The sequence below is a fragment of the Zea mays genome, chromosome 4, assembly GCF_902167145.1.
Source record: "Zea mays cultivar B73 chromosome 4, Zm-B73-REFERENCE-NAM-5.0, whole genome shotgun sequence".
Taxonomy (NCBI): Eukaryota; Viridiplantae; Streptophyta; class Magnoliopsida; order Poales; family Poaceae; genus Zea; species Zea mays.
The window spans coordinates 190066229-190081751 of NC_050099.1; the positions used below are offsets into that span (position 1 = coordinate 190066229).

General features: G+C 46.4%; 2 protein-coding genes across 2 annotated transcripts; both read right to left on the bottom strand.

Annotated features, from left to right (window-relative positions):
- Positions 1–3781: 3781 nt before the first annotated feature.
- On the bottom strand, positions 3782–4414 carry LOC109945885 (probable WRKY transcription factor 62). The gene has a single exon (XM_020552265.2). It carries the CDS (start codon positions 4412–4414, stop codon positions 3983–3985), a length of 432 nt encoding a protein of 143 aa, XP_020407854.1. The 3' UTR covers positions 3782–3982.
- An 86-nt stretch (positions 4415–4500) lies between these two features.
- On the bottom strand, positions 4501–5138 carry LOC103654284 (uncharacterized). The gene is made up of 2 exons (XM_020552266.1): positions 4751–5138; positions 4501–4666 (listed from the first exon to the last, which is right to left on the bottom strand). The coding sequence occupies exons 1-2, from the start codon at positions 5092–5094 to the stop codon at positions 4501–4503; spliced, it is 510 nt and encodes a 169-aa protein (XP_020407855.1). The 5' UTR covers positions 5095–5138.
- Between the last annotated feature and the right edge of the window lie 10385 nt (positions 5139–15523).

A 15523-nucleotide genomic window follows, 5' to 3' on the forward strand; every position in this document is an offset into this window, starting at 1 on the left:
AGATCATGGTAGCCAGGGCATACAACAAGAAGGTCAAAGCAAAATCATTTCAGGTAGGGGACCTGGTGTGGAAGACTGTTCTACCTCTAAGGAATAAAGACCGGAAGTTCGGGAAATGGTCACCAAGCTGGGAAGGTCCTTATAAAGTAAAACAGGTGATGTCTGGCAACACCTATTTGTTACAAACATTACAAGGCAAAGATTTACCCAAAGCCTTGAATGGGCGTTTCCTTAAGCAGTACCATCCTAGTATGTGGCAAGATGCATAAGAGAACCGATGTGATCACATCGAGTTAGTTGCTTTTGGTTTGCTCAGCTCCACCAAAAGGCAGGGGGGCATATGTTGAGCACCAAATTGAGCGCGGACGGTCCGGCCCTGAGGCCGGACGGTCCGCGGTCCGGACAGTCCGCGCCTGTAGGCCGGACGGTCCGCGCCTGCGCAGAATTGGTTAGGGTTCCGAGTTTTGTGCTATGTTTGTTAGCTATATTCGCGGATTTGGCTCGGAATCCGGTCGTGTAAAGGGTCCAGCCCCCCTCCTCTATAAAAAGAGGTCTACGGCCGATTTGTAATCATCAACAATCGAATCAATACAACTTCTATTCGCATTTATTTCCAGTACAATTAGGAGTAGTTCTAGTCTAGTTCTAGTTTAGCCTCTCGATCCCCAAATTCTCCGCCTCTCCTCGACTCTACGTCGATTAGAGGAGTCTAGGTCGGCCGGCCCGAGCCTAGACACCACCTAGGATCTCTCCTCCCCGACGGGGTCCCTCCCGGGAGCGAGATCCAGGCGCCGCCGGCGACTTCCGCCGCCTCTGCGTACGCGCGGACCGTCCGGCCTCAGGGCGCGGACCGTCCGGCCGTCAGGCAGAGAAGCCCTAGCCGCGCACCAGGCCGCGGACCGTCCGGCCCCAGGCCGCGGACAGTCCGCCCCTGCGCAGAGAGCACCACCGCGCCTCGCACCAGGCCGCGGACCGTCCGGCCCCTGCGCGCGGACCGTCCGCCCCTGTGCAGAGGGCACCGCCACGGTTCTTGTTGAGTGTTTGGCGCTCCGAAAAGGCGTCAACACTATATATAGTTATTAATTAGTTCATGCATCTGATATTTATTTATTTATTTATTTTTCTGCAGGCTTGTGGCTGCAACGGGTTACTGGGACAGTAGAAAATTCGTCGGATCAATCAATCGGACGTACGGGCGAAAGAAGCACACACGGGACGAGAGAGAGAGAGAGAGAGAGAGAGAGGGTCGCCGGGGAAGAAGGACTGGACACTGGAGGAGAGGAGACACCGTGCTTGGTGGGCCTTTGAATAGGCCCAGCACCAACTGTTTGTGCAGATTGGGCCTACAGTTTGACCGTTTGTTGGGCTTCATGAAGCCACGCTACTCATTTCTGGTCGCCCTTTCGGGCAGGCTGGGCTTACTACGCGGGTCTCATCTCATCCATCCACGGTGCAGCATAGCACCTGCGCAATGCGCACGGCGGGGCCGTCGCCCCTCCCTCCCTGTCTCTCTCTCTCTCTCTCTCTCTCTCTCTCTCTCTCTCTCGGGGAGCAGACATTCGCTCTGGGTTTTCGTTTTCCTGCCAAAACCGTGGGCAGTTCAGAGTCGTCGGAGAAGGAATCGTCGGTCGGCGGCCGTGTTTTGCGCTCGTTCCAGACCTAGGCACGTGCTTTGTGTGAATCTTTCTTTCATCGCCTTGTTAATCTATTTCTGTGGTCGACAGGTGGTTTTATTTCTGTGGCTGCAGACGTTCAGTTTAGGTACAGTTCAGTTCAACGGCAACTGCAAACTTAACAACGTGAAGCAGTTAGGCGAGAATATGACCGCCCCGATTGCTTGCTAGGCTGCATTAGATCAGCGACAAATTTTTTTTTTGAGTTACTCCGCTACAGTATATGAGTCCATCCAATATTATACTATATACATTTTAAATTTTAAGGGCTCCATGGGATCGAGAGCTGTAGGTGGCTTTACACTGTATATTAGGAGTGAAGTTTAAAATAAGAGACGATAGAATAGCTGCTAGAGAGAGTATAGACTGGAGTGGATTAGGAGTTCGCGCAGAGGGGATCAGTGGTGCTGGACAGTGGAGACGCCGGTGATCTGGATCTCTAGCAGCCGCCGGCACAGAGACACATGTAGGATTTAGGCAGCCTTAGGGTTTCGGCGGAGGAGAGGAGAGGAGAGGCGGAACTTAATATTCTTGTGGATGGGCCGAAAACATTGGTCAAAAATCCTAGCGCCAATGACCATAAGTTAGAAAAGTGGACAACTAATCACCCTTGTCATTAACTAATCGGACGGTCAAGACGACCAGGCTTCCTAATCGAGTTGTCCGCCCAATCGGCTGTTAATAGGTGACCAACCCGTTAGTCGGATGACTTGCAATTAATCATTGGTTTTTGTAGTTTGTTGCTCATAACCGTTTAGGCTAGCGCCTCTGAGGCAGTATGCAGCAGGTCGTGTAAAATAGAGGATTTACATTGTATATTAGAAGTGAAGTTTAAAATAAGAGATGATAGAATAGCTGCTAGAGAGTATAGACTGGAGTGCACGAGAGAAGGCGCATGAGCTTCTCACCTTCTATTTGTTGTAATCTAACATTTTGGTATTCAGAGCCAGCAATTCTGCCCACCTTCGCCATTCCCTGCGCCATCTCCATCACTTGCGCCACGCCACCATGGTCTCTTGACAGCAGCCACAAAAGCCGTCCACGCTCACCGACCTCACCACCAAGACCATCACCCTCAACGATATGCTCAGCAAGGTGACCAGCAATTCACCACGTTGGGTGGGTGACCAGCATTAGCAGAGTAAGCGATGTGAGGAGGACTTTACCGATGGTAAGACTTTTGCAGGGTGTCCTTTTACAGACTTGGAATGACAAGTAATATAATCATGATGCATCCCTTACAGCTCCATATCCATCACAAAATATAATTTTTTCTAGCCTTTTATTTTTTTTCCACATTCAAATAAATGATAATGAATATAGACATATATACAAATAAATTCATATATTAAATATAAAACAAATTATATTTTGGGATAGAGATAGTGAGGGATCTAGGAATGAATTAAAGGAAGGGCTACTAAGCCAACGACCAGCCGTGATATTATTGGTCTGGCGACAGGTAGCTGGTACCTTGTGGTGGACAACTTGGCCAATTAGCTACTGTCGCCTGCTGATCTAGAGCCTAGGCATAGGTCCCTGTCGATCGTAGCCATGTCATAAAAGGAGATGGACAACCACACTCAGACAGCAACGAGCCGATGACTAACGAATAGCGCGAATACCGATGACTAACGAATAGCGTGAATACCAGACATCATCAGATGACTAGCGTTAAGACACATGCTAGGACGAGGCTACAGTTATGGTACACGTGTGTTGGATAAGGATATTTAATCTTTTTGTTGTTTTTACTAATGAAACTAAATCACTGGTCATTAACAACTAAGTCGTTAACATAGTATTGTATGTGACATCCAAATAAAAACAACAAAAATTAAATTATCACGTTAGATATACGAACATGGCTCATACATGATGGTTATAAAGTGGGAGATTTAAGCTCGTCTGAACATCTACTACCTTTAATATATGGCGGCGGACGGGGCTGCAGCGCCCCTGTGAATCCGCCCCTAGACAGAGGGAGAGGGAGTATGTCATAGGAAAGTCTAAATATAGACATAAAACTTCATTCCCTACTTAAGTGAAATGCAGAGCTATTGTAAACGTGTTTAAAAAAACAAAGTCTAGACACGTTACATCAGCATTCTAGACTACAGGCCGTTTTGTACGACGTGGTTTTGTGTCTATTTTCGAAGTACTTTCTGCACATGCTCTTTTACTTTTCTTACCCCCACACTCATGCCCTCTTCCTTCTCTTGCCACAACTCTTGGTGCCGTAGTACGTGGCTGACTGCATATATTCAATTCAACAAAAGGACACTTGTTCGCTTCGATTTCTCACTCCTTCATGCCCATAATATATCTTCAGAGACCAGTAGTGGCGAGTTCATCGAGGCGGTAAACCCAAACGCATTCGCCATTTCAACATCTGTGAGCTCTGTCAGGTATTCCGGCATGTCAGGCACCATGAACAAGTCCCCAAAGCTCTCATCCTGAACTCCATGGGCATACGACGTCGAGCTGCTGCTGCTTTGGTTGACAATTGGCACGCCGCCGTCGTCATGCGTTGCTGGCTCATCAACGACGACATTTGGATGAACTATGCGGCCATGGCTGTTGCAAATGTGCTGGCCGTAGTAGTCAACGTCGAACAACCTCACCGTTCCGTAGTTTCCACCACCTTCCTTCTGCTGCACTGTCTTAGTTGCAGGGCACCCTAGCTCTTTGCTGTAGGCACATCTATAGTAACTCCTGTTAGACATAATAACCTCATGCATCAGACCCCTTTTTTTTGCATTATTGGGCTGAAATAGATGAGAAATTTGATACCCAAAATTCAATATAGAAATCGAACATATATACACTAAATGCATGCATCAGTGCAGATGTTTTCTTTCAATTCCATACGTACGTCGTACCTAGAATGCTTTGCTTTGGAGATCCACTTCTGCCCGTACTTTCTCCACTGATACCCATCAAAGTTTGGTGCTTGTGTCACAACTGAACTCACTACGTGTTTTGCATTCTTCCTACCATTACCAAGAGAAAGCAATCAAGATTTTCATAAATAAAAGCATGCTTCTTCTACCGCTTATTAATTATTAATCAATTACCTTCTCCTGTTTCCACGGCCCTTGCCGCCGCCGCCGTCGTTCTCCTCCGATACGCGATTATTCTCCACGTTTCCCATACATCCTTTTCTTTTACATTTGATAAGAATGGCCTGTTTCTCTCTGTCGTTACGACCAGGTTGTAGTGAGGAGATGATCTTACCGGAGCAGCTGAATACTTCTTCGAAGAGTTGCTGCACGAGCTTCGCTTGCCCGCTGCAGGGATCAAGTATCGGTAGCACAAGGTCGTGTAGGTCCACCATGAGAGCCCTTTGGTGCTCAATTTCATCCATCACCTTCACCTCTTTGTAGCCGCCAAGATCGGAAGATTCAAGGATGTTCATCATGCGATGGTTTGGTTAATTCTCAGTGTATACATATATAAGCAGCTAGCTAGCAGTTGGATTATTGTCGGAATGGAAGGTCACCTTTGGGCATCTATTTATACAAGCAGATAGCAGCACGCAGTCTGAGAGAATGATGGAGGGAATGGGTTGTTGTTCAAATTTTCTCACTGCAATAAGGACTAGGGAGCATACTGTCTCTATCCAACAGCTAGCTTGCGCGCCAGATCGAAGGCACTATTCAAGATCTTGTTTTTTAAAACTTAAAATGGCACATGAATGGGTAAGAGGTTATGGTGACTTACGACTTGTTAGACATATCTGTCATCATGCAATGCATCACATCATCGTGTGATGGTTCTTAGGGGACACATTTGATGTAGTAGTGTTGTATTTAATTTACATGGCTGGAGGGATGAATTGCTTGATATATGATTAGATGCCATATTAGGGCTGGTTCGGTTCTACCCCAATCCATATGGATTGAGGGAGATTGAGGGGGTTTCAATCCCTAGTAAGTTAAAATCTCTCCCAATCTATATCAATCCCCTCCAATCTACATATGGATTAAAAATAACCGAACAAGTCCTTAGTGATATCAGTGTTTTAAATTGTTGGAGGAAAGACAGATCTGTATGAATTGCTTGGATGTAGTTGATTAGATTGCATAAAAGAGCTCAAATGATTTTTTTATATGCATATAAATTTACTACAGTAGAGTCTGTCCATGAGAATACATTCATATAAGACCCGACTATATTTTTTTTTGATATGTGAACAAACGTTTCTGTTGGTTCGCCTTTTCAGGTTGAAAAGGGATCGCCAGTTTGTGGGTATATGTTTTAAAAATCATATGGTTGATAGTTGTGGCCAATGAAGAGGACTTTACAAAATTTTGCATGATGACATAGAATTTCAGAAATGGGGTAGAATCATATATGGCCAATAATTCTAGTTGTTATTTCTTTCAAGAGAAGAATTCTAGTTGCTATAAAGAGCAAATGGTGTGTGTCGATGATGGTTGGTCTATTTTGGACCCCTCTTTTTCTTGATATAACGATGCATGGCTCTCCTGCTCGTTTGAGAAAAAAAATAGCAATTGTGTCATTAATCCTCTGGTCCTGGAGATAGGAACATATATGGTGTGGCTCTAGTGGCATGTCTCATGAATTATATCTACGAACATGGTTGATATGTGCCCATATAGTCTTTCTTAATGATGAGCGATTGTCAAGAAGATAATCATAGTCATGCATTGAGTTGTTTGACTAACCATGCCATGAGTGTGTGACCAATATGTTCCTTAGCTTGTACCATGCCATGATTGTGTGACCAATATGTTCCTTAGCTTGTGGTTCATAGGTGTGGAACATGAAGACAATGGTCGACAGTGAAGGTGAATGTCAAGCGGGTTCATATCGATGGACTGAGAAAGGTGAAGGACAGACGACAAGGCTTGTACTAAGGAATTGGAGAAGTCGGAGGATCGACTGTGAGTAGCCGACACTTAGGGTCATCGATAAGTGCAAGCGTACATTGACAAGTAAACCATGTTGACCAAGTCGCGAAGCTTGCTTCAATGCAAAGCAAAATCGCGAAGAGCCCATAGTCGTTCCCAGAGTTAATGATTCGGCTCTAATTAGAAATGTGCAATAGACACGTAAGCTATTTTGGATAGCATTGAAGAGAATAAGATACATGTGTACGTCATGTTCGTTGTGACTTGCCGCGGCTTTAATCCGGTTGTGGCTGTGGCTTCTACAATATTTTGTCTCTCTGAATTACAGTTGTAGCAGTCTGAATAGCTAGATGCAGCACTCGAGGAATTTGTAAGAATTGCTCGGAAGTTTACTAGCTTAAGTCTGTAGTTTAGGGGTCAAATGCACAAACCCACAAAAAAACCAACATGTATGCATAGGTTCATTTGAGTTTATTAATTAAGCTATTCTCTTAAATATATGCTAAATAAATAAAAAGAAATAGCAAACCCATATAGTATATAAATGTTGGTCTTCTTTTGTTTTTTAACTCAGAATTTGGGTGTTACAGGATGACAAACAAACGGGTTTAAAACCCACGGGTGGAGGGCTCACAAATCCGCACTCACGAGTTTAATATTAAACCCGCACCTGTTACCCAGCGATGAGTATAATATGTTACTCATACCTGCTATCCGTGGGATATATATATATATATATATATATATATATATATATATATATATATATATATATATATATATATAGGGACGAGATAATGGAAGCCCTAGGCTTTCATTAGTATGGGAAGCCCCAGTCAGGTATACCCACGCGCGTCCGATCGTGTGCTGGTTCTAGCTCGGTCGGATTCCAGTGTAAAATGTGATCTAAAACAGCGTAAATGAGTACGAAATTTAGCATAAATCCTATATCTGTTTTATAACAGCAAACGGGGTCCAAAATTACGGCGTGAAAATCGCGTGCAACCAATCGTGCGTGGGTTCTGGCTCGAGCGGATTCCAGCGTAAAACGTGAGCTAAAACAGCGCAAATGAGTACGAAATTTAGCGTAAATCCTATATCTATTTTGTAACAGCAAATGAGGCCCAAAATTACGGCGTGAAAATCGCGTGCAGCCGATCATGCGCGGGTTCTGGCTCGGGCAGATTTCAGCGTAAATGAGTACGAAATTTAGCGTAAATCTTATATCTGTTTTGTAACAGCAAACGGGGCCCAAAATTACGCCATGAAAATCACGTGCAACCGATAGTGCGTGGGTTCTGGCTCGAATGATTTCAGCGTAAAACGTGAGCTAAAACAGCGTAAATGAGTACGAAATTTAGTATAAAACACGCGCACAATCTCACTTCGCAAAGATTGCTGTAAAACACATCAAAAAGTGTCATAAATTTGGCGTAAAACGCAGTAAGACTGTTTTTTAATGGAAACATAAAACACAACAAGAAGTGTCGTAAAATTTAGTTTGAAAATGCATAAATCATGATGGTCTCAGAGGGCACTTGTTTTGTTCACAGTATATCAAAATATAAAGTACAACAATATTTTGCCAATATTGTTGCAATCATACACGATTTTTTTGACATGACAAAAAACGAGGAACTAGCCCTGTCTTCGGTACTATCGGGTACCATAATTAGGGGTACCCCCAACACTCCTAAACACGGCTGGTAACCACCATCAGCGCAAACCACAGAGACTGATGGGCAAGATTCAGGTCAAGGCTTCGTCTACCCAAGGGACGCGATCTCGCCTCGCCCGAGCCTAGCCTCGGGCGGGAACTGTAGTCCCGGACGAAGTTACATCTCGCCCGAGGACCTCCTCAGGTAGTGGGCGCACCCTCGGCACGCCCGAGGCCCAACTCAGGCAGGCTTCGTCGAGAAGCAACCTTGGCCAAATCGCCTCTCCAACCGACCGTATCGCAGGCGCATTCAATGCGAGGATCGCCTGACACCTTATCCTGACACACGTGCCTCAGTCGGCAAGGTCGAAGTGACCGCAGTCACTTCGCCCTTTCACTAATCGACCTGACAGGAAAATAGCGTCGCTCGCCCTGCTCCGACTGCTGTGCCACCCACCAGGGTGAGGCTGACAACAGCCAAGTTCAGCCTCAGGCGCAACAGGAAGCTCCGCCTCGCCCGACCTTAGGCCTCGGCCTCAGGAGGAGGTCTCCGCCTCGCCCGACCCCAGGGCTCGGCCTCAACCTCGGCCTCGGGAGGAATCGCATCCTCGCCCGACCCCGGCCTCGGCCTCAGGAGGAGTCTCCGTCTCGCCCGACCTTGGGCTCGGACCGACCGCGCCACGGGGGATACATCATTGCCCTACCCCTAGCTAGCTCAGGCTACGGGGGAACAAGACCGGCGTCCCATCTGGCTCGCCCCGGTAACAAGTAATGATGGCTCCCCGCGTGCGTCCATGACGACGGAGGTTCTCAGCCCCCTACGGAAGCAAGGATACGTCAGCAAGATCCCAGCAGCACCAACAGATGTGCTTCTACAGGGCTCAAGCACTTCTCCGACGGCCACGTTATCGCCTACGCAGGGCTCTAGCACCTCTCCGACAGCCACGTTGGCATGTACACAGGGCTCAGGCACCTCTCTGCCAGACACGTTAGCGCCTAGCTACACCCCCATTGTACACTTGGACTCTCTCCTTGCATCTATAAAAGGAAAGTCCAGGGCCTTCATGCAAGAGGGTCGCACGGAGGGACGAGCTGACGAACAGGCTCACTCTCTCTCTCTCTCGCGAACGCTTGTAACCCCTACTACGAGCACACCCCCCTGGTGCGAGATAACACGAGCCGCACTTTCCCCTTGTGTTCCATCTTGCGCCAACCCATCTGGGCTGGGACGCGCAGCGACAAATTTACTCGTCGGTTCAGGGAACCCCTGGGGTCGAAACGCCGACAGTTGGCGCGCCAGGTAGGGGCCTGCAGCGTGTTAACGAACAACTTCCCATTGAGTTCCAGATGGGTAGCCTCCAGCAACCTCTTCAGCCCGGGACGCTGCTCCGCTTTGGGAGTCTTGAGTTCATGTCCCTCGACGGCAGCTACGACATGGTACTCCTCCCTCCGCAGCGCGACAGCGACAACGACGGCCGTCAGCTCGCCCGGCGGTGGCGAACTCGACGACGTCTTCCCCCCCGTGGCAGGAGAGCAGCATCCGGGTTTGTCCCGCCACCCTCCTCGCCACAGGAGGAGGAGACGGGGCAACTGTGGCCAGGCAGGAGGCGACATCTCGTCGGTGAAAGGGAAATGTACCCTTGGGACATTTCTATAAGATTTTGGTGATTAAGTACTCCACACAAATGCTTTGAGTAATATTTGTGCCAAAGACTTAAGAAGTGCAAATCAAGAGTAAAGGTATGTTTCTAAGACTTAGTACATTGTTTTTGGAGACTAATGTATTGTGTCTAAGTGCTAGAAACAGGAAAAGACCGATTTGGAAAAGACTTGGCTGAGCAGCCAAGACTCTGCGCAGCCTGGGTACACCGGACTGTCCCGTGGTGCACCGGACAGTGTCTGGTGCGCCAGGCTGGCTCTGGCGAACTGACTGCTCTCGGGTTTCGTCGGCGGCGTACGACTATAAATCACCGGACTGTCTGGTGGTGCACCGGACTGTCCGGTGAGCCAACAGTCGGCTGGGCCAACGGTCGGCCACGTAATACGCGCGCGACGCGTGGCAGAGCCAACGGTCAGAAGGGGGCACCGGACTGTCCGGTGTGCACCGGACAGTGTCCGGTGCGCCAACGGCTCTGAATCTCCAACGGTCAGCTTCGCCAAAGAAGGAAAGAAATCCGTACCGGACAGTATCCGGTGGTGCACCGGACTGTCCGGTGCGCCAGGTGACAGAAGGCAAGAATTGCCTTCCTGGAATGCTCTCAACGGCTCCTAGCTGCCTTGGGGCTATAAAAGGGACCCCTAGGTGCATGGAGGAGAACAACAAGCATTCTCTAAGCATTCCTAAGCACCAAGACTCCAATTCCGCGCATTCGATTCTTTGTGATAACAACTAGAGCTCCATTTGAGTAGAGAACTCTTTGGGTTGTGTTGTGAGCTCGAGTTGTGACTTGTGTGCGTATTTGTGCTCTGATTTTGTGTCTTGTGTGCGTTGCTCATCCCAGCCTTACTTCCGTGCTTCTTTGTGAACATCAAATTGTAAGGGCGAGAGGCTCCAAGTTGCGGAGATTCCTCGCAAGCGGGATAAAGTAAACAAAGCAAAACACTGTGGTATTCAAGTGGGTCTTTGGACCGCTTGAGAGGGGTTGATTGCAACCCTCGTCCATTGGGACGCCACAACGTGGAGTAGGCAAGTGTTGGACTTGGCCGAACCACGAGATAAACCACTGTGCCTATCTGTGTTAATCTTCTTGTGGTTATCGTGTCTTGCAAGAACTCCTCTCTAGACACTTGGCTGTATTGTGCTAACTCCTAATCAAGTTTTGTGGCATTAAGTTTCAAGTTTTTCAGGATCACCTATTCACCCCCCTCTAGGTGCTCTCAATTGGTATTAGAGCCGTTCTCTTCACGTAAGGGACTAATCGCCCGAAGAGATGGATCCTAAGGGCAAGGGGATGGTGGTAAATGATAAGGAGAAGGAGTCCTTCATCAATGATCTAAAAGATGACAAGCCTACTGACTCAGGCTCGAGCCACAAAAGAAAAGACGGGAAGAAGAAGAAAACAAGGCGCATCAAGGAGATCGTCTACTACGACGACAGCGATGAGTCCTCTTCTTCCCAAAAGGACGATGACTACGAGAAAAAGAAAACGGTCAATTCAAACTTTTCTTTTGATTATTCTCGTATTCCGCAAAGTACAAATGCTCATTTACTCTCCATTCCACTTGGTAAACCTCCTCACTTTGATGGAGAGGAGTACAGATTTTGGAGTCACAAAATGCGTAGTCACTTGTTCTCTCTCCATCCAAGCATATGGGAGATAGTAGAGAGTGGAATGCAATTTGATAGTACTGATAGTCCCATATTTATCAATGAGCAAATTCACAAAAATGCACAAGCTACTACTGTTCTTCTAGCATCATTGTGTAGGGATGAATACCATAAGGTGAGCGGCTTGGATAACGCCAAGCAGATCTGGGACACCCTTAAGATCTCACATGAGGGGAACGACGTCACCATGCTCACCAAGATGGAGTTGGTGGAAGGTGAACTAGGAAGGTTCGCGATGATCAGGGGAGAGGAGCCAACCCAAACGTACAACCGGCTCAAGACCCTCGTCAACAAAATAAGGAGCTATGGAAGCACGCGATGGACGGACCACGACGTCGTCCGCCTAATGCTAAGGTCCTTCACTGTCCTTGATCCACATCTTGTAAACAATATTCATGAGAATCCTAGGTACACCAAGATGACGCCCGAGGAAATACTTGGGAAGTTTGTAAGCGGGCGGATGATGATCAAGGAAGCAAGATACGTTGATGATGCGTTGAATGGCCCAATCCATGAGCCTCAAACCGTTGCTTTCAAAGCAACAAGGAGCAAGGAAGTGCTACCTAGCAAGGTGGCACAAGTTGAGGCGGCAGGGCTCAATGAGGAAGAGATGGCCCTCATCATCAAGTTTCAAGACAACACTAAAGGGTCGCAAGGAGCATCCAAACAAGAACAAGACGAATGGGAAGCGCTCATGCTTCAAATGTGGTAAGATTGGTCATTTTATCGCTAATTGTCCCGATAATGATAGTGACCAAGAACAAGAGAAGAAGAGGGAAAAGAAGAAGGCTTACAAGACGGCTAAGGGCGAGGCACACCTTGGCAAGGAGTGGGACTCAGATTGTTCATCGTCCGACTCCGACAACGAAGGACTCGCCGCCTCGGCCTTCAACAAGTCGTCCCTCTTCCCAAACGAGCATCACACATGCCTAATGGCAAAGGAGAATAAGGTAAACACTCGAAAGTCTACTTATGCTTCTAGTGATGATAAATCTAGCGATGATGAAATAGACTACGCTAGTTTGTTCAAGGGCTTAGATAGAACTAAGATTAATAAGATCAATGAGTTGATTGATGCCTTGAATGATAAGAATAGATTATTAGAAAAGCAAGAGGATCTTTTGTATGAAGAACATGATAAGTTTGTAGAAGCACAAAATTCTCTTGCTTTAGAAGTTAAAAGAAATGAAATGCTTTCATGTGAATTGTCTACATGCCATGAATCTATCTCTAGCCTAAAAAGTGTTAATGATGATTTGAATGCTAAGTTAGAAATAGCTAGTAAATCAACCTCTCATGAAGAACATGTTATGATTTGCAATAGGTGCAAATATTTTAATGTTGATGCTTGTAGTGAACACCTAATTTGCATTTCTAAACTAAATGATGAAGTGGCTAGTCTTAATGCTCAACTTAAGACTAGCAAAAATGATTTTGATAAACTAAAATTTGCAAGGGATGCCTACACGGTTGGTAGACACCCCTCAATTAAGGATGGGCTTGGCTTCAAGAGGGAAGCCAAGAACTTGACAAGTCATAAGGCTCCCATCTCCACCAAGGAGAAAGGGAAGGCCCCTATGGCAAATAGTATTCAAAAGAACAATGCTTTCTTATACCATGATAGGAGATATTCTAGGAATGTTCATCATGATAGAAGTTGCAATGATGTTGTTTCACATGCTTATGATTCAAATGCAATGTTTGCCTCAAGTTCTTCTATTATGCATGATAGAAGTTTGGCTAGGAAAAATGTCATTCATCATGTGCCTAGGAGAAATGCTCATGTACCTAGGAAAACAAGTAATGAACCTTCTACAATTTATCATGCTTTAAATGCTTCCTTTGCTATTTGTAGAAAGGATAAGAAGGTGATTGCTAGGAAATTACGGGCAAAATGCAAAGGAGATAAACCTTGCATTTGGGTCCCTAAGGATATTGTTACTAACCTTGTAGGACCCAACAAGAGTTGGGTACCTAAGACCCAAGCCTAATTTGCCTTGCAGGTTTATGCATCCGGGGGCTCAAGCTAGATTATCGACAGCGGATGCACAAACCACAAGACAGGGGAGAAGAAGATGTTCACCTCCTACGCCAAGAACAAAGATTCCCAAGACTCAATTGTATTCGGTGACGAGAATCAAGGCAAGGTGAAAGGGTTAGGAAAGATTGCCATTTCATCCGAGCACTCCATTTCTAATGTGTTTTTAGTTGAGTCGCTTGGATATAACTTGTTGTCTGTTAGTCAACTGTGTAATATGGGATATAATTACTTATTCACAAATGTAGATGTGTCCGTCTTTATAAGGAGTGATGGTTCATTAGCTTTTAAGGGTGTATTAGACGACAAACTCTACTTAGTCGATTTTGCAAAAGAGGAGGCCGGTCTAGATGCATGCTTAATTGCTAAGACTAGCATGGGCTGGCTGTGGCATCGCCGCTTAGCACATGTGGGGATGAAGAACCTTCACAAACTTCTAAAGGGAGAACATGTGATAGGTCTAACAAATGTTACTTTCGAAAAAGATAGACCTTGTGCAGCTTGTCAAGCAGGTAAACAGGTGGGAAGCTCTCATCATACCAAAAATGTGATGACTACATCAAGACCTTTGGAGTTACTTCATATGGACCTCTTCAGACCCGTCGCCTACCTAAGCTTAGGAGGAAGTAAGTATGGTCTTGTTATAGTCGATGATTTTTCCCGCTTCACTTGGGTATTCTTTTTGCAGGATAAGTCTGAAACCCAAGGGACCCTCAAGCGCTTCCAAGGAGAGCTCAAAATGAGTTTGAGCTCAAGGTGAAGAAGAAAAGGAGCGACAACGGGTCCGAGTTCAAGAACCTTCAAGTGGAGGAGTACCTTGAGGAGGAAGGGATCAAGCACGAGTTTTCCGCTCCCTACACACCACAGCAAAATGGTGTGGTAGAGAGGAAGAACATGACGCTCATTGACATGGCAAGGACGATGCTTGGAGAATTCAAGACCCCCGAGCGATTTTGGCCGGAAGCCGTGAACACGGCTTGCCACGCCATCAACCGGGTCTACCTTCATCGCCACCTAAAGAAGACGTCATATGAGCTTCTAACCGGTAACAAACCCAATGTGTCTTACTTTCGTGTATTTGGGAGCAAATGTTATATTCTAGTAAAGAAAGGTAGAAATTCTAAGTTTGCTCCCAAAGCTGTAGAAGAGTTTTTGTTAGGTTATGACTCAAATACAAAGGCATATAGGGTCTTCAACAAATCATCGAGTTTGGTTGAAGTCTCTAGCGACGCTGTATTTGATGAGACTAATGGCTCTCCAAGAGAGCAAGTTGTTGATCTTGATGATGTAGATGAAGAAGACGTTCCAACGGCCGCAATACGCACCATGGCGATTGGAGATGTGCGGCCACAGGAACAAAAGGAGCAAGAGCAACCTTCTTCCTCAACAATGGTGCATCCCTCAACTCAAGACGATGAACAGGTTTATCAAGAGGAGGCGTGTGATCAAGGGGGAGCACAAGATGATCATGTAATGGAGGAAGAAGCACAACCGGCACCTCCAACTCAAGTTCGAGCGACGATTCAAAGGAATCATCCCGTCGACCAAATTTTGGGTGATATTAGCAAGGGAGTAACTACTCGCTCTAGATTAGTAAATTTTTGTGAGCATTACTCTTTTGTCTCTTCTATTGAGCCTTTCAGGGTAGAAGAGGCCTTGCTAGATCCGGACTGGGTGTTGGCCATGCAGGAAGAGCTCAACAACTTCAAGAGAAATGAAGTTTGGACACTGGTGCCTCGTCCCAAGCAAAACATTGTGGGAACCAAGTGGGTGTTCCGCAACAAATAAGACGAGCACGGGGTGGTGACAAGGAACAAGGCACGACTTGTGGCAAAAGGTTATGCCCAAGTCGCAGGTTTGGACTTTGAGGAGACTTTTGCTCCTGTGGCTAGGCTAGAGTCAATTCGCATATTGTTAGCCTATGCTGCTCACCATTCTTTCAGGTTGTTC